This window comes from Nannobrachium achirus (assembly GCF_963921795.1).
Source record: "Nannobrachium achirus genome assembly, chromosome: 7".
NCBI lineage: Eukaryota > Metazoa > Chordata > Actinopteri > Myctophiformes > Myctophidae > Nannobrachium > Nannobrachium achirus.
In genome coordinates, this window is record NC_137816.1 from 2658254 (window position 1) to 2678351 (window position 20098).

Genomic DNA, 20098 nt, shown 5'->3' on the forward strand with positions numbered 1-20098 from the left:
GAAGGTTGGCCTGAAGAGTGAGGTCAAGCATAATATAGGTCTTTATTCAGATCGTGGTGTCTTTTGTAATATTAAAGGACAACTGTGTTTTTCCTTTTACAAGGGTTCATGTTTTAGATTGTAGAAAACATTTGTGTTGATATTTTCCCCCCTATTGTTTTAGCCATTTTAGTGTCCTTTTAGACACAATAAGCCAGCGATTTCTTTGACTATTACACTACTAGGCCCCATAAGTCCCATCTGCCCATCAAAGTCCTTTAATATCACCTGTGTGGGGCCAACTAAGAGATGGCCTCAGGTCCCTATTCTAGAAGTCTAAATACATTGACATGCTGCGGTCCTCTACATTTTGCAGCAACATTACTGCCCAGAGCAATAAAGGCAGAAGAAATCGTAACAAGTAAATTGGATCCAACGACCATAAGGCTAATAGAGTTAAACCATCAAGCCCCAAGGACCATAAAACCTTAGAGCAGTCCTTTCAAGGTCCTCATGGCTTGGCAAGGAGTCTATTACCTCTGCACCACACCCACCACCACCCTTTTTATACAATTAAATTCTCTTTCAAGTTATCCGAGTGTCTGTTGCTGCTTTTGGCATTCTGACTACGTGTTCACAAAGTGCTAGCATTGTCGTAATTGTTGTGATTTTTATGAATTAGAGACAAGTAGTTCCGTCAGTCTAGGTTAGGAAGGAAGTCCTTGTCAATCGTCCGTTATGTGGCTGCCCTTAAGCTGTACAACGAGACACATAACGGACGATTGACAAGGACTTCCTTCCTAACCTAGACTGACGGAACTATAGCTGTATTGACTTTGACCTCTAAGGACCTTCCAGGGAGGGTGCTGCTCATGTGCGTCTGGCTGTGACACGCTTCCTAGTTTCTTCTTCTTTGAGCTGTTTTTTTTCTTTTTTCGCACTGATTTTTTGACATTGCACTATTAGGTTGTGTTAGTAGTTTCTGAGTATTTTGCTTTGTTTAACAATGACAGTGAGATACTTGTTGCACTAACTAGCATTGACTGCTATGGTCTCTTTGGACTCTGGATCTCTGTGGACACTGTACTATTTTGATAGTTGTGCCCTAAGACACTTTACGTATGTATATGTTTATATATTATTCACCCCCCCCCCCCCTCTCTTGATGCACCTTCTCTTTACTGTTACAGTACTGTTCTTGTTTCTTCCTACCTTTTTCTTACTTCTCTGTAACTTCGTAAATAACTGTATACTGCTGTGCTGCCACTGGGCAACTGAGTTTCCCCCTTGGGATAATAAAGGTATCTATCTATCTACAAGTGACCTTTGGGTGTTTCTACGGTTGGGTACCGAAATTCTATTCCAAGTAGGATTAGGAACCAAATCGAAAAACAAAACAGTTACTAGATACACTGATAACCGTTCATTATTGCAAACAAAAGGCTACATAGGCATGCTGTATCTACAAAACCTTAGGTAGCTATCTACCAGGACCTGTTAGTGACTAGCTGCAAGCAACTAGATCCTATTTTCAACCTGGAATCTAGAGTTACTATACCAACCCTTGCCTTGACCTACCATTCATTAATTTGTCCAGGAGCGCCCGTTTTGGACCTCATGTCCACTGGCCTTTTTTTTTGGAGCGGTGGTCACAACGCTCCTATACGTGGCCGTGTGTGTGGGTCTGTCTGTCTGTCTGTCTGCGTGTCTGTCTGTCTGTCTGTAGCCTGCAGTAACCTTTTCTGACCACACATGTTAAGGGAGGGGCGCTGTTGTTCAGGCCAGGCCAGACCAGGCACACACACACACACACACACGCACACACACACACAGGGGGGAAGGGGGGGGGGGAACCACCGCTCAGTTCACACGGGTGTGGTTTTTTTTTTGTGGCTGAAATGCAGAGGCGTTTGCCTAAAAGCGATTCCAAGCGCCAGAGTTGAAAATATTTAAGCTTTCGGTGCGAGCGCCCATATCAGTATCTATATTTTACAAGACCGAAAGAGGTGCTCTGTAAATGTATTTTATTCTTTAGTTTCACATTTTCTTTTACAAAGTATTGCTAAAAGTCATAATGTGTATCTTTTTTCAATTAAACAAAAAGTATTACTTTTACTTTACTTTATTTATTTATTTGGACGGGACAGTGTATATTGATGAACACTACATAAAGCAATGTAAATATACCGGACTTAGCAAGAATGCTAAATTCCATCCATATAGTCCCCACATGAAACACAAAACAAAACATATACCAACGAAGAAGACACCTAAAACACATATATACAAGTACTATACTATTCCAACAGCAAGAACCCTACATTCGCAAAAAGGAAGATTAAAAACTATACTATACATACATATGTGCTATACTATTAAGACTATTAAGACTATACATGGTCACATGTTTGATTGTCAAGTAACCATTTGTTTAGGTTAAACTTGATGGACGGAAATGACAAACAGTCTCTTATTAATAGAGGTAGGTCATTCCAGATTGAACAGCCCTGGACTGAAAGGGTGTTTTTTTCCAAAAGTGGAAAAACAATTGTTTTCTCCATTGACTGCTTATTCCTTCATTTGTGCTGGAAAGGTTTACAAGGAGCCTTATGTTCAATCAGACTATACACATTGCCTCTGTAATCACTTATTAGACACTTCTCTGGCAAACTGCTTGCCTTCCTTAGACGACACAACACACAACTGTCCTTGAGAGAAAATGTTGTTAGGAAGGCTACAATCAATCAATACTTTGACTGGTGCTCTCTCTAGCAGATTGCTCCCACTGGGCAATTAATTCATATTAATTAAAATGCTGACTTTTTATCAGAAGTTGGCTGAGGTATTGAGATGAACTCGGGGGCAACGTTTTCCTCACCTCCTCTTGTTTTGTATGAAGGCTCAACTCCCTGTCACTGCTTGTGTTTTGTACATTCTTCAAGCTGTGAGTTGTAATTAGCAAAAGGGAGGAGGAAGCCCCTGTTTGCCTATTGATTTCTCTCTGGGTTGATGATAATGCCAGAGAAACATGGCAGACGTGGACTGCGGATGCAAACTGATTGGCTCTGTAAGCTGCCTAAACCACTCAATGTCACTGCCAGGCTGCCATCCATCCATCGATACTTAGTCTCTGGCATCCCCAGACTCCTCATTTATTAACCTACCATTGACTCATCTTGAGTCATCCAATGAGATAAACAGACTCTTTATACTCGACAATTGGACAAAAAGTTGTTTTGTCACAACCTCCAAAGCAGCTCACCCACCATACAGTGATCATGTCTCAATATTGTTGTTTATTGTCACTCTTCCACTCAGTATTCCTTCCAGGGGCATAGTTCCGCCGATTTAAAATGACTCCAATACGGAACTAAAACTTCCTTTGATTGGCCGCTAGTTTCGCTGTCCCCCCCCCCCGGCCGATCGCAAAAAGAATTGTTCTCCATTGGACCCCATTCATTTTCCCCTTTTGTTTTCTAACCTTAATTAACATTTTCATAAATACTTTATGGTTCCTATCGCTAGTTAAAAATTGCCTTTCAATCACGATGATATGCGTTTTGTGAAAATAAGGTCCCATTTATGTTAAAATTGATGATAAAGTTGCGGGGGGCGTGGCCAACTAAACTGATACCAGCCGGCTGTGTTCTTCTTCGTGTGCTGTATTTCGGGAGGCTCCGACCACATTCTCCCATGTATCTCTGCGGTTGCACGTGACCGTTGGCAGCCAATAGCATCCTCTGGTGCTTTTACAATCTATGATGGAGACACCCATGCCAAGGACCCAAAATGCGTCATTTGCGCTGCATAGAAACCAATGGCTTCGCTTTGTCCATATATTTTACAGTCTATGATTCCTTCCAGAGTTAAATAACGGTTTCACACGAAACCTACTGTTTTCTCCCGGCATTCAGAGCCCCATATCCCTTGGAAGGGACAATTACTGGAAAACTGCCATGCTGCATACAGCCCTATTCTACATACAGATGAAAAGATTTGCATTTGCTTTGCAATCAGCTCATTTTCAGATCATTAATCTAAAAACGAGCTTACTATTTCAAAGTTGTGTGTAAGCAATGCTTCCCTGATCGATCTTCACAGACGCTATGCTGTCTGACTTTAGCAGTGTCTATTTTGATAGAATCGTATTAGTTTAGGCTTTCAGAGACATGGAGAAAAAAGCAATTCCCCTATGACAGTCGAAGGTCAGACATGGTGCAGCATATTGAACACAATATGTAATAACAATTATCTGTTTTACATCTAGACCGTTTTCCACAACATGCTGTCAGTTTAACCTGCTGAATGTTAATGTGTATTTTTGCCCTAAAAAATGACCTTTTCCGTTTTTGTTTTTTCCTCCTCCAGGAGAGCTGTCACCATGCGCTGCCTGGCTGCCCGGGTCAACTACAAGACCCTCATCTTCATCTGCACCCTCTTCACCCTCATCACCGTGCTGCTCTGGAACCGCTGCTCCAGCGACACCTCGCTGCGCTTCCTCCCGCACATTCTGCCCGTCGCCCCGAGCCCCAAGGAGGGGGACGCCAGCATCAGCAGTCAGCAGCAGCCGCCACAGCCCCCCGAGCCACCGCCCGTTGTCGGCGGCGTCAAGTACGAGGAAGTCGACTGCCTGATCAACGATGAGGTGACCATCAAAGGTCGCCGAGAGGGAGCAGACATCTACCTCCCCTTCAGCTGGATGGAGAAGTACTTTGAGGTGTACGGCAAGGTCGTCCAGTACGACGGCTACGACCGCTTCGAGTTCCAGCACAGCTATTCCAAGGTGTACGCCCAGCGGGAGCCCTACCATCCGGACGGCGTGTTCATGTCCTTTGAGGGCTACAACGTGGAGGTGCGCGACCGCGTCAAGTGCATCAGTGGAGTGGAAGGTAAGAGTTTCTCCTTGGCATGTTGCCTAGTAGTGCAGTGGTTCTCAACCTTTTCAGGCCGCGACCCCCAAAATAATCACATTTTAACTGGAGACCCCCCCAACCTGACAAGCACTGAGTTGAGGCATTACATTGTGTATAACACGGTTCCATTGTGAAAATAGCTGATCTACAACACGAGGCGTTGGCGAGGCGTTGTGAGCATGTAGATCAGCTATTTTCACACTTTCTGCCTCTAATGTTTGACAATTTGGCCAATGTTTCATTTGTCATTTTAGAGGTATTGAAAAGTCCTTAAATTGTCACAGCAGATACCCTCTATACACTTAAACTTTATGTTGGTGTGTTTACTGTTGAGAGAGAAAACAATGTTTCACATTAGGTTAATCATCTGGGGACCCCCCACAATAATTTGGGGACCCCCCTGGGGGTCCCGGCCCACAGGTTGAGAACCACTGGCCTAGTGCAGTGGTTCTCAAACTTTGAAATTTGAAGGTGTCCGCTTAACTTTTTTCGTTCCATTTGTACACTCTAAGTTATTATGGTCCTTGTTCTTGAAATTAAAAAAGTTTGAGAACCACAGGTATAGTAATTGTATAGCAGATGTCAGAAGTCCTCATACCAGCTCTGACAGTGTGATAAAAACCTGTTCCCGGAAACGGTTCCAAATGTGATGCAACCGATTCCTGGTTACTCAATGTTGGATCCGAATGTTGGTTCGTACCGACTCCTCAGGTTCTGGATCCCATCCCTAGACGAGGTGCGACATCACGTCACAGACGAAACGGCAAACGTCGGAGCCTCACAAAATGATGTACACAGGGACGTTTATTGAAACAAAACAAGCGCTCCCCTGGCCGTAACCCAGATTAGATCATATGCTACGGAATACTAAATTATGCAAAGATGAAGCAAGGAAAAAAGTACTACAGTATAAAGCTCCTTTTTAGGGACATTATGTGGACAGAAAGATTATTGTCATGTACTGTACATTTACTGAACAGAGATGATTTTTCTGAGGATGTAAACAACACTTTGCGAACAGACTTAAAGTGTTCTTTGGATTCAAGAAGCCTGTCCATTGGTACACATTTAACTTCACAAAGCGGTTTGCGGGATTACCTAAGGACACACAGATGTTCTCTGTCCTATCAGATATAGTGGAAGTGTAGTTGATAGTGCCGATTACAGGGTGTCATTGACTAGTGTTGCATGGCTGCCCAACTTGTTGACCTACTTGTGCATCTCTACAGGTGACCATCACCCTAAACCAGGGGTGGCCACACTTTTTTTACTTGAGAACTACTTTTAAAATCAACAAGGTTTACCCATCAAAAAAAGAATAAAAAAATAAACTATTTTTGTGATGTTTGATAGTTTGTAGGAATATTGCTGAGAGTACTAAGCAGTAATGAACGGGAAGCTCTCTCAATAGACTGGGAATTGAGTGATTGAGTATTGCAGCAGGTATTGCTGTATCACCTTCTCTGTAAAACAAGCTTTACTTGAATTGTGCACAAGAGACGGCCCATATAGAATATTGTGGTGAACCTTTACACAAGAGCCACAAAGCAATGCAGGTGGTACAGTAGGCTTCAGCCACACTGTCCTGGATTGCAGAGTACTTCATCAGCAAGCCTCAGTTTGCAAGACTGTTGTAGAGCTGTGGGCAATTGCACCGAATAGTAGGAACGCCCTAAGACACCATTCTGTCACCTTTCCTGTACCCTTTACTAGGGATCATGGGTGATATGACATTTCTGGACGATATAGAAATCTGATATAATAAATGAAGCGTCAGTGTTAGTTTATGCAGGACATGGGAGTCAAGTCGCTGCAAGATGTAGTCAGATGTCAGTCAGCTCTGTTCTCATACCTCATTATCATACCTGCTGGTCATTAAGTCACATGACTGCCATACGCCAATCAAAGCTCAATCAGTAGGGAAGGCTCCTTTAAATACGGCTTGCTTTCTCTTCCTATGCTTGGTTTCCGAAGCTTCGGAATCATTCGCTGCTTGCTGCCTCCTCCACCCCAGCCTCCACCCTTGCACGATACTGGTATTGGAGCAACACGACTGCTGTCGAAAAGATTACGCTAACTTCGTTCAGAATTTTCATACTCTGGGGTGTGGTAGCTGGGATGGTACCTTTTCAGTCAATTCCGGAATTTTCGCAAACAGAACAGAGTAGTGGATGGTAGGTGCAATTGTAAAAGTCATGTTTTAAAATTAAAATGTTTTGTCTTTAGAACCCCCTCCCTGAGAATCTGAGGCTAGCACATTTCGTGCTGTCTTTTAAATCTCTTCTGAAAACACCTGTTTGCTAAGTGTTTTTCTTAGGTCCATCTGTCTTTAATTAGCACTTCTACTACTGTACCGTATATTGTTTATGCTGTTAATAATGTTGTTTTTATTGCTTGCTTGTCTGCTGTTTTTAACATGTCTGTAAAGCACTTTGTAACTTTGTTTTGAAAAGCGCTTTACTAAATACATTCATTATCATTGTGGCAAGCAGCCAGGGCAGCGTCACTAAGGGGAGAAACTAACCCTCTCCACAACACTCTTAAAACATTTAGGCCTAACATTTGTGAATGCTTTAACCAGTGAAAAACAGCAGATATACAAGCTCACAGCGCGGCACCGAGTGCCGCGCTGCGAGCTTGTAGATCTGCTATTTTTGAAAAAGTTGTGAAAATGTGTGCAAATCTTTGAATATTATGTATTTTCAAAGCGAACGTTTGTAACTCAAATTTTGCTTCTGGGTGGTCCCTGGAACTAAATATTTTGAGATGGGGGGGTCCGTGGCCAAATAAATATCAGTTTGGGGGTCCTTGACATGAAAAGGTTAGAGAACCACTGACATAGTAGAAGTCTCTCAAGAACAGACTAACTGAGCTCCAGTTGAAGTGAAAAGGACCTTTTCTTTGACGATGGCTGGCCAGATTGCTGACATAGAAACATAGGTTTTTCAAAAAACCTTAGAAGGTTTCAAAAGACACTTATAGAATCGGGTCAAAATTCGAATTTTCACGATGTTTCAAAAATAGCAGATCTACAAGCTCGCAGCGCGGCACTCGGTGCCGCGCTGTGAGCTTGTATATCTTCTAATTTTTTTATATTTAAAGCATAAAATATTGCGTCATATTGTGTTCAGGCCTAACTGGGTTAAAACAACATATTTGTTTCTCTGAAGCTATCTTCATTATAATTAAGCTCTCCTCCTTTCCACTCCTGACAACTGCTTTCATACCACTTGAGAATTTGCATAATCACACACTAGTACTTTACCCAGACACAAACACTTGTATCTTGTGCACACATTCACTAATAGAACAATCGGCATTGTGTGCACATTGCAAGGCTGAATGAATTACTTGGAAGCTCGATGACATGCCGGGATTGAAATGGGAAAATAAATATTCATAATGATAAGGTTCTCAACAGGGTTATAAACTAAGTAACTAAATACATTTACTTAAGTACTGTAATTAAGTACAATTTGGAGGTATTTGTCCTTTACTTGAGTATTTCCAATTTCCAATACCTTTACTTCTACTCCACTACATCTCAAGAGGAAAATGTTTTACTCCACTACAATTATATGAAAACTTCAGTTACTAGTTACTTTGTAGATTTATATTTTTATTACAATGCATACATTAACCACTATACATTTTGGCCATTTGTAAATAGCCGATCTACAAGCTCAGAATGAGCTTTGCATTGTGAGCTTGTAGATCTGCTATTTTCGAAATATTTTTATACATTCGAAAGCTTGAAATGGGACACTCTGCATTAACGAGTACATTTACTTTTTTACTTGAAGTACATTTTGATAGGAATACTTTTGTACTTTAACTCAAGTACATTTTGAATTCCAGACTTCTACTTTTAACAAGAGTATTTCTACATTGCAGAATTAATACACTTTATTTATATAGCACATTTCATGACATGAAATGCAGCACAAAGTGCTTTATAGAGCAGAAATGAAGCACAAGAAAAAGTACACATGATTAACAATAAAGCAGAAAAGAAAGGTAAAAACATAAAACAACATTAAAAACATTTAAAATCAATAAGGATCATAAAAACAACATTTTCAGAGCGGTGTGGACATGAATAGCAGCACAAGGATTTAAAATCGGCTTAATGCAAGAGTGAAGAAATAGGTATTGAGCGGTGCTTTAAAGCAATCCACAGAGGCTGTCTGTCTTAGGTGTAATGGGAGTTTATTCCAAGCTGTCGGCCCGTAGAAGCAGAATGCTGCTTCACTATATTTATTATATGCCATTGTAGGCACATCGAGCTGGTCTGAGCTAGAGGACCCGAGGGGGCGGTTTGAATACTTTTACGTAAAGGGGCACTCCACCACTTTTCAACCTATGTTCATATAATTGGTCCTCTTTTTTTCTCAGAGGAGGGCTGTGGGCAGGTCAGAAACCCATGGTCTTGTGACATCATCGAATGTCAATCCAGCTTATAGAAACTGCAGGCTTTCTATTCCTGAAAAGTTGCAATTTTAAAGTGGAAGCCATTGTTCTCGCGATAATAAAAATCTAAATATTTTTTTCAAAAATATTGATTAATTATTTTTTTGGGGAAAATGTTGATGTCACAAGACGATGGATTCTGAACTTCCCACAGCTCTCCTAGGAGACTTGGACTGAGTAGAAAAAAATTGTGATATTTTATCATGAACATTAGTGAGGACCTATTATATGAAGACAGGTTGAAAAGTGGTGAACTACTCCTTTAAGTAAAACATTTGAGTACTTTTTCCAACACTGGTTCTCAGTTGCCACGACTGATTGCAGTCACTTGGATTCCATAGAAGCCAGCATGTCTTCTATTGAAGCATGTTACGTGACGAAAATAGCCTATCTTGCACTGCAACACGTTTTATAGATCAGCTGTTATTGGTTATTTTAAGATAAGATCAAAGGGTATCTGAGGTGGTCAAACTGGAAATAGAATACATGTTTAGAAGCATCTTCCATAAACATGAATGGTCTCATATTTCATTTCATAAAATCAAAAGGCTAAAGCCTCTTCTTGTGATTTCTTCAACTGTTTGGCTGTATGTAGAACTGCGGGCAACATAGGTTTAGAACGATAATACCTAAAGCATCTTAATTTTACATATTGAATTTGTGTTTAGGACACACAGCACTAGTGGTTCCTTTCATGCTGTGTGTGAAAAATACAGCGCCAGAGAAAAGCGTTGTGCTGGTGCATGACATGCAGCTCACATGAACTTGTGCCCCTAAAATGCTGCAGGGGTTTTCTAAAGATCATTTTTAATTACGGAAATGTTTGCAGTTTAGAGCAATCTTCAGCTCCACAACTCATTAATTCCCCTATTGTTGGCCGTTTGAAATAAAATCAAATTTGACTCCGGAAGCCTTAACTTTGCGTCAGCTAAGGTCAGCTCTATTATTACTGTGTGCGCATTGGCCCTCTGAATTAAATTACTGCATGTCACACAAGCATTACTCTCACTAGGCACATGTTCAAGATGAGTATGGTTCTTTTATCAAGTGAAGAAGAGACTAGAGAGCTCTGAAGATAAATATGAATAGAATCTAGGGCAGACACTATTTTATTTAGGACTGACTTTCCAAAAAGATGTATAGGGAAAAAATGAAGACACTCAAAGGAGATGCCACTGTCTCGCTGGCAATAGTTCCCCTCCCGAAGGCTCAGGGCCCACTTTGATTGGCATAAGACCTAGTTTTTATGATTACTGGGGCAGTCTCTCTCTTCTCTGGAGTCACATATATGGAGGCTTAAGATCTAATTATTCATAGCTTACTCTGTGTTATTTAGAAAGTGAGTGCGTTTATCAGCCAGTGATGCCAGTCGGTGCCAATATGACTTTGGCTGCCCCTTGAAAGTCGATGATTCCACTCATCTGTCAGAGAATCCCCAGTCGAGATTATTATTAGAAGGTTGAAGAACAAACACAAACTTTTTTTTTTCAGTGAATAGTTTAGCTTCTTCTTCTTCTTTCGTGTATAGCTAAAAAAAACTAACAGCGCTCCTGAAGTTTTATTTTTTCTCTTTTCAAATCTTTTTTTATTAAGGCAGTGTCACATTGAGGCAGGTACACACACACACACACACACACACACACACACACACACACACACACACACACACACACACACACACACACACAGTGATGACACCCCAAGTCCCATTCCCATCACAACAATCATTGGTACAAAATAGCACAAGATCTGAGGCCATCACGGTACGTAGAAGTTCAGTATAAAAATAAGAAAAATAAGAAAAACCCTGCCCATAAAGGATAATAAAAGAAAAAAATGTCTCCCCTCCATCTTCCCAATTTAGTGTTAAGCCAATTCCCCCATTCCCATACTCTACGCTAGACCCATCCCTGCTAATCCCCATAGTAGTCATTGGGAGGGTGAAGACAACGGGTCTCCTCCGATACCCGATCCGTTATGCCACCATCTTCTTTTCACCTGGCATTGAGGAGCATCACCGGGGGGGGCGTAACGCATGCGGAGGTACACGCTATCCTCCCCAGTTCCACCCTCTCTGAACAGGTGCCCTGACCACTGTGGGAACCGTTCTGAAGTTTTATTTTTCAAGCAAAACCAGTTGCAGAGGTACTCTATCTTTGGGCGCGACCGACATTGGGACTCCATATATGGATATGACTATGAGTCATAGCGACACCACCCGGGATGACACGAGCACAGTGTTAGATCAGATCCAACGATGACCCTGGTCGATCTTCACACCTCTCCTCGAGAGCCAGGTACTCAGGCAACTACTGCACAGAGCCCTCCCAGAGTATCTGGCCTTACAACCCAGATACTCGGGCGACTACAGAGCCCTCTCCACCGACTCTCTTTCACCATCTAGTACTCCGTCACCTTGTGAACCACTTGGGTTGAACACCTCGCTTTAAGTTCTGCTTGGACACCAATGTAGCAGGTCTTGGCTCAGGTTTAGATAACCAGCTTGCCCTTTTTTCATATGTGGAAGAGAGATGAAGGGAATGGACTTAATTAAAGTAAAGTAAAGAAATGATTACAAGAGCTTTTAACCAGGAATTCCTGTCTCATTATTCCGACACATCCGCACGCTGGCATGCATTGTTGGCAATTCAAATCAGTCATCTGCCATCATATGCAGTTGTCTTAACTGATTTAGACCTATTGATTTTAACCCTCTAAGGCCCAAATATAGAAATACTTGAAATAAAAAATTTAAAAAAATCAGATGGTGTTGTAGGAGTCCTAATAAGAGGAAAATGTAATGTTTTTTTTTTTTTAAATGTTTTTTAAGGTTTTATAGCCATAAATCATAAATCATAAATCATGCTCTAATTTACATATGGGGGATATTTTTCACAATAATAACATATGTACATGTTCTAGACATTCTAATGATCACCAAAAAAAATAGTACAGGCATTTTACTTATGTTTTTGTGAGGAATAGCTTCCATGACAGAATAGCTTCCATGAAAAAGTGAGATGTTGTTTGTCAAAACTCTGGAATGTCAGCGGGTGTGGCGGGTGTGAATGTCAGCCACTGTGGGGGGTATTTATATGCAAATAGTGTGGCCAATGGCATTGTAATACTAAACAAAAGAATCCAATGGTGATGTTTAGGTGGTAGGGGGAGCTAAAATAAAATGATTTAAACCTTTTTTTGGATAAAATACAAACGTTGTAATATTACAACAGTGGGCCTTAGAGGGTTTTAAATGCAATTGAAAATGTTCATATGACGTTGTATACCTACGTATGTTACGTTAATCTAATTTTTTTTGTCTTTTTCTCCACATAATAGTAGTCGTGCCATTGATTCAGTTTCTTAAATGTATGTGGTGATTATTCATTTTAGGGGCATGACTGCAGCCTCCACATGTAGGTTATCTTGGAAGATTTTTCATTGTAATGAAAAAAGAAATGGCAACGTATTGGATTATTTCTCCCTCTCCTTGCCCCAGTATGACATCATTCAGTTTGCTACTGGCTTCACAGTCATTTGTTACGTTGCTGCACTTGCATTCACATCTGAGACCTGTCCAATATGTCTGGGAACATGGTGAACAGCAGAGTGACTGTATTATTAAATCGTGGATTCGGATGTTTAACAATCCATTTAGGCCTAGAATTTTTAAGCACAGTACAAATTATTATTATTTTTTTTTAGCACAGTTTATTTTGAGCACTGTAGTGGCAAATTAATAGCTGTGCATTGTGCAAATGCAGGCTTTTCTCAGTAGCCTACAAGTTTTATATTGTCTTTATGCCTTTCTAGGTCTGACTTATCCACCCTCCATGTGTCCGGCAAGGATTTCAGCCACTCCTGGAAGTCCTCGCGTTTCTGTGAGGCGGGTCTTAACTTAATCCTGGTGGGTTTAGGAAACACGCGTTTACAGTCAACAAAGGCCCTTGGGACAGAAGCCCATTTGGTCACCATATGCTAAATCTAATCTTACCCCCGAATCAAGATGTCTGGAGGTCTGGACCAATGGAATGACAGAATCGGGCTCAGTTAACTTTGAAAGGGTATAAGAAGGAAACAAAATGTTGTATTGGGTCAGTGCTTCCACCGGGCCGGAGGACTGAGCTGTTGCTCTGTCCTCTGTGGTCCATGCATATTCTACAATAAAAGAACCAAGATGAGACTCTCAAACCATCTCTGCCTGTCTGCCTGTCTCCGTCTCTGCCTGCCTCTCTTCTTAACACATATGGTGCCAACCCCGAGTTTCCCGAGTTTGTATTGGTACTAGTGCTGTGCCAACCCCGAGTTTCCCGAGTTTGGGCCGTTTTTGAAAAAAAAAAGTTTTTGTTTTTTTTCAAAAAAAAAATTTGGACCTCCAGAAATGTATTAGGCATGATCGCGATCGCGAAATTGCATGTTTAACCCCCATACCAACCCATTCTTTCAAACATGGCAGCCATGTTTGTTTACATCTGAAGAAAACATAATGGCTGATAAATCATGAATGCCTGAACGGATTTCCAAGCGGATTTTTTTGTTTGAAAGCTGTGAACAGCATCTACACACGTGGTGCATCATCTAGGCATGGGCGTGCACTTTTTACACACTTGCACAATTACATGGAAGTCTATGGTAACCATGGCAACGCGAGACATTGAAGAGAAAAAATCATTGCAACATAAGTGTTAATATCTTCTCTCCAAGCAACAAGGTTAAGCTATAGTTTAATTCAACCCACAGTAAAGCCCTTTGCACACAGGCGCGTTTATCCGCACGGATAAAACGGACAATTTAATTTTTTTTAAAGAAAACAACGATTCTCATGCACACCGGATCCAAATTAGCCGTGTGACGAGTGGCCGCGGCCGTGCGTTTTTTTCTCGATCGAACCCAGTTCGATTCGTGCGTCTTGTCACATGCGGTAAAAAACTCATCACTCCTTTTATGACTCCTTTTGGGATCCGCAGCGCCGATTCCGCACAGCATTGCACACCAAATCCAATGCGTTTTATTCATGCAGCAAACGAAAAAAAACGCAACTGTCTTGTGTGCAAAGGGCTTACCTCAGAGTATTTCTATTATAGACTCTTTGTCTATTAATATATACCTCAGTAGTAAAAGAAAATAGGATCTTTACCGTTTGTGACCCGTAAAAATTGCTTCCGTGATGGCGTGACCCACAAATGGATCCCGACCCACTGATTGGGAAGTAGTGCTTTTAAACTATCTGTTCATCAAAGTGGTGCTCCAGCACAGGCTATTTCTGGCTGTCTGAAATAGGGAAGCTGTCCTCTTTCAGTGCAATTGGAAACATATTAGCTTGAATTTCACCATACTGTCTGTGTCCACTTACTTACTTTAAGCTGGTGCTCATTGAATTCATTGTCTCTTGTTCTGTTATTCCCATTTGTCATTGTTACCTAAAAATAGGCCTACCTTCGTCCTTCTTTGCAACTTACTCACTTTTGTTCTCCCTTTCGTGTCTTTCACTTCCCCACTCCCAGTTCCCAATTCTCCATCCCTGTGTCCTGTTTCACCACAATGTCTCTTATCATTGTCTCCAAGGTTACAAATTGCAATTCCCCCACCTCCATCCCCGGGCCATTTTTTAACCCATTTAGGCCTGAACACATTATGACGCAATATTTTATGCTTTAAATATAAAAAAATAGCAGATCTACAAGCTCACAGCGCGGCACCGAGTGCCGCGCTGCGAGCTTGTAGATCTGCTATTTTTGAAAAATCGTGAAAATTAGAATTTTGACCCGATTCTATAAGTGTCTTTTGAATCCTTCTAAGATTTTTGGAAAAAACCTATGTTTCTATGTCAGCAATCTGGCCAGCCATCGTCAAAGAAAAGATCCTTTTCACTTAACTGGAGCTCAGTTAGTCTGTTCTTGAGAGACTACTATGTCAGTGGTTCTCAAACTTTTTCATGCGAAGGACCCCCAAAATGATATTTATTTGGCCACGGACCCCCATTTCAAAATATCTAGTTCCAGGGACCACCCAGAAGCAAAATTTGAGTTACAAACGTTCGCTTTGAAAATACATATATTCAAAGATTTGCACACATCTTTCAAAAATAGCAGATCTACAAGCTCGCAGCGCGGCACTCGGTGCCGCGCTGTGAGCTTGTATATCTGCTATTTTTCACTGGTTAAAGCATTCAATAATTCTAGGCCTAAATGGGTTAAAATATAATCCACAAATTTGGCACACTGAACAGTGAATAAAAATAGGCCATAAACCCGAGTCCCGTGATGTTAGTGCTCGCCCTCGCCATGTCTCATCCACAAGGTGATCTTTGTCATATTGGATTTATATAATAATATTAAAAACCAATGTACAGTATGCTTCACATTTGATGCTTTGGCCACAGAATCCATAATGTATAACTTGATATAGCTTCAAAATAAACCCGAAATATAAGGCAGAAAGCAGCTTTGTAAGAAAACCACGAGACAGAGGGGTAACATTTCCAGAAAGACAGATGATTGATTTTTGTATTAACCCATTTAGAACGGGTACACATTTTGTGTATCATTATTTTATGATTTAACTATTGAAAAATAGCAGATATACAAGCTCGCAGTGCAGCACTCGGTGACGCGCTTGCGAGCTTGTAGATCTGCTATTTTAGAAAAATCGTGAAAAATAGAATTTTGACCCGATGAATCCTTTGAATCCTTCTAAGATTTTTTTTAAAAACCTATTTTTCTATGTCAGCAATCTGGCCAGCCATCGTCAAAGAAAAGATCCTTTTCACTTAACTGGAGCTCAGTTAGTCTGTTCTTGAGAGACTACTATGTCAGTGGTTCTCATACTTTTTCATGTGAAGGACCCCCAAAATGGTATGTATTTGGCCACGGACCCCCATCTCAAAATATCTAGTTCCAGGGACCACCCAGAAGCAAAATTTGAGTTACAAATGTTCGCTTAAAAAATACATATATTCAAAGATTTGCAAATAGTTTCACGACTTTTTCAAAAATAGCAGATCTACAAGCTCGCGCTTGTATATCTGCTATTTTTCACTGGTTAAAGTATTCAATAATTCTAGGCCTAAATGGGTTAATGCTGTTTCACTTTGTAAGCTCTATTGTATGTTTGTACCTAGATGGTTGGCTTGTCTACTCAATGCTTTCAAGTAATCAGTAATCACTTTTAGTAACATTATGTTATGGGGCGACAGTGGCTCAGGGGTAGAGAAACCGCCTTTGAACACGGAGGGTTCCCAGTTCGATCCCGGGCTACCCCAGAGTTGGTGTCATAGAGTCCTTGAGCAAGTCTCTGAACCCCTAATTACTCCCTGTGAGCAGGTTGGTGCCTTGCATGGTTTCCTCCGCCATCGGTGTATAACTGCGTGTGTGAATGGGTGAATTTAATGCACAATCCCTGTAAAACACCTTGAATAAAGGCGCTATATAAATGCACCATTTACCATTTATGTGCTAATGTGTCCGAGCACGGACACGTGTCTGTGGTCATTTTCATCATAAGACCCAATTACTGAATGCCATTTGGTTCCATTTGTACACTCACAGAGTTAACATACTGTACCTATTAAGGTAATTTAATCCTATACTGTAGCTCTCCATGTGTTTCTGGTAATATTATTGTCCCCTCATTTGCATGTCCATGTCAAATTTTAAATTTGTAATCAAAATGACAAGGACCCCTCTATGGGGGAGACATGCTGTGTTGTGTTCATATACAACAGGGTTCCCCAATTAGTTTTCCCCAAGGGCCGAATTATGTCTAGGGTACCAAGCTGAGGGCCACAACATTGCAGGGGGCGACGGCGGCGTTCCCGCTACTCCAGCGACAGTTTAGATATCGTCGTTGTCGGGTAAAAATCTTTTATGTCCAAAACCATTCGTTTTGCATTTATCATTTTAAAAATTATTTAAACTAGTGAAAACAGCCGACCTCGCACCGCGAGGCGTTTTGTGCTTGTAGATCTGCTGCTTTCACTACTTTTGTGCGACGGCCTTGTATGATTTGCAAAAGAACGTACAAATTTGGAGATACGAGATTTCCACCCGACAACGACGATACTAGTGTTGTTGCTGCTCTTATATCACCATTATTACTGGGGTTGGTGGGGGTCAGACCCCCACTACACAAAGCAAGTGATTCTCCTCTTCCTCCTTTTTCTCCTCACCAGTTCTAAAATGAAGGTGGTGGTCCATAGTGAAAACCTTTGTTGCACACTGATATGGCTAAATATTATTTAAGTACAATAATGCATTCCGTTGTGTTTTTGTAGACCTGAGCATAGAAATCGGTGAAGTAATTTCATTGTCTTTGTAGTGGGATGAAATGTTTCTGAGAGAATAACTTCACCTTGCACTTATTGTGGTCTCTGTTTGTCTAAATCCCTTTTCCATGCTGTTGAAGAAAGCTTAATTTTACAGTCCTGTGGTGTTGATTCCGGCTGTATTGTATGTGCAAGTGACCCTAAAATAATACCTTGATTTTGAATTTCATCTCTCCAAAAAGGCCTCCATAATGGGACCATAACAAAGGCCTGCACACAGCCTTCAGTATTCAGGCATTTTTATATACTGTCAGCTAAGCCAGGGGTTCCCAAACTTTTTTGTCTCAGGGCACCCCATGAATATATTTTTTTAATCCGAGGCACCCCTAAATTATAATTTTCACTCCCAGCACCTTATATTTATAGCATATTGTGGTTGTCGGGTGGAAACCTTGTATGTCCAGAACCGTTCGTTTTGTATTTATCATCTATAAAATGTACTAAACTAGTGAAAACAGCAGATCTACAAGCACACAACGCCTCGCATCGCGAGGCGTTGTGTGCTTGTAGATCGGCTGTTTTCACTAGTTTTGTGCGACAGTCTTGTATGATGAAGCAGGGCTTTGCTTTACCAAAACACGTACACATTTGAAACTTGGAAATACAAGGTTTCTGCCCGACAGTGACGATATTTTAGTGATTTTGTTGCGAGGAAAATGTTGTGATAATAGCCATTTTGGTTAGAACTGACTGAAAATAACTGTGTACTTCAAGTTTAAAATGATACTAAATATTTTTTCAAGTGTCCAAATAAATCCCAAATGATCTCGCGGCACCCCTGGACTGCCGTCGCGGCACCCCAGGGTGCCCTGTCACCCACTTTGAAAACCCCTGAGCTAAACTAACATCTTTTGCCACTCTCTCTTTCCCCGTCTGTCACCCCCTATCAATTTCCCCTCTCTCTTTCTTTCACTCCCGTCACCTCATCCACTGTAGGGGTGCCCCTGTCCACCCAGTGGGGACCTCAGGGTTACTTCTACGCCATTCAAATCGCCCAGTACGGACTGAGCCATTACAGCAAGAACCTGACGGAACGGCCGCCCCACGTCGAGGTCTACGACACGGCCGAGGAAAGGGACAACAGCCATGCCAGCACGCCGGTCTGGAATGTCCCCAAAGGCTGCAGCCTCAGCCGCGTCCACGACAAAGCCCGGGCCACTTCTGTGCGACAGTTCAGCGCCCCAGGTAAGAAACAGTGTTATTTTGTCGACTAAAACTATGACAAAAAATGTTTGTCGACAGTGTTTTTTTCACTGACGAAAATGAAATAAAAACTAAATAAAAACTAAGCTGTGAAGACTAAAACTAAGACAAAATATATTGACAATTTCGTCAACAAAATAAAAACTAGACTAAAACGTTAGGGGGGGACTAGTGGAGAAGAGAGTCATTGCGACCGTAGGTCGCACTTTACTATCAAAACCACCACAAAGTGTAACTCCCTCCGTCTGTCTGTCACACCTCACACGTCACACTCTTGCCCTGCTCATATCTCCGCAACCGTTGCCCCGATCCATGCCAAATTTTGCACACACGTTCCTTGCCTGCCAAACTACAACCTCCAAGGACCCCCGGAGCTCCAGGGACCCCCAGATGTAAAAAATGACCAAATGTGCCAAATGACCACCCCAACGGGGCTGCTCACGGGGAATTCCCGGGGACCACCGACTCCTGGTGCTCCAGAACGGATGCAAAAGTGGTGGCGCCCCCAGTGGAGGACCCCCTACACTGCAGCTCACATAAAATGCCGTAACTCCGGATAGGAGCGACCGGGACAGCCGGGGCCGGTACCTATTCGTCCGCCTTGCCGGCGCGGAGACCCCACCCCTCATTTCTCACATGGCCCTCTTCTAGCGCCACCATGAGGCCGATTCTTGCAAAACACATTTTTGGACACCGCTCCTACAATTTTTGCCCTAAAATCACGCAAATCGGTACACAGTATGTCTACACTCATCCCATCAACATGAATCTCTCCCATATAGCGCCACCTCCAGGCCGATTTTTAAAAACACATTTTTGGACACTGCTCCTACAGATTTTGCCCTAAAATCACGAAAATCACTACACAGTATGTCTACACTCATGTCATCAACATGGATCAGGAAGATTTTGGCAAAACACATTTTTGCCCTATTTGTGGAGATAAGTGACCTACGGTCGCTTATCTCCCGATTAGGGAGCCTTACTGGTTTTATGTTTGGTTGCTCTCTGGTGTTGCGTGCTGAAAATAGCAGATCTACAAGGTCACAACGCGTCGCGCTGCGACGCGTTGTGAGCTTGTAGATCGGCTATTTTCAGCACACAACCAAGTGTAAAATCAGCCATTACGATGCCAACAAGGGCTGCCAAAATACATTTTTAGTTGACTAAATCAACTGTAGATTTAGTCAACTAAAATCTTATGATATTT

At 41.7% G+C, this 20098-nt stretch overlaps 1 protein-coding gene across 1 annotated transcript in view; it reads left to right on the forward strand.

The window, feature by feature from the left end:
* The window catches only part of glceb (glucuronic acid epimerase b), a 108463-nt gene that overhangs the window by 74329 nt on the left and 14036 nt on the right, over nt 1–20098 (forward strand). Inside the window, exons 3-4 of the mRNA XM_080730697.1 lie at nt 4348–4868; nt 18622–18870. Coding sequence (XP_080586823.1) covers nt 4361–4868; nt 18622–18870 — 757 coding nt within the window. The 5' untranslated portion in view covers nt 4348–4360. The remainder of the gene's footprint in view (nt 1–4347; nt 4869–18621; nt 18871–20098) is intronic.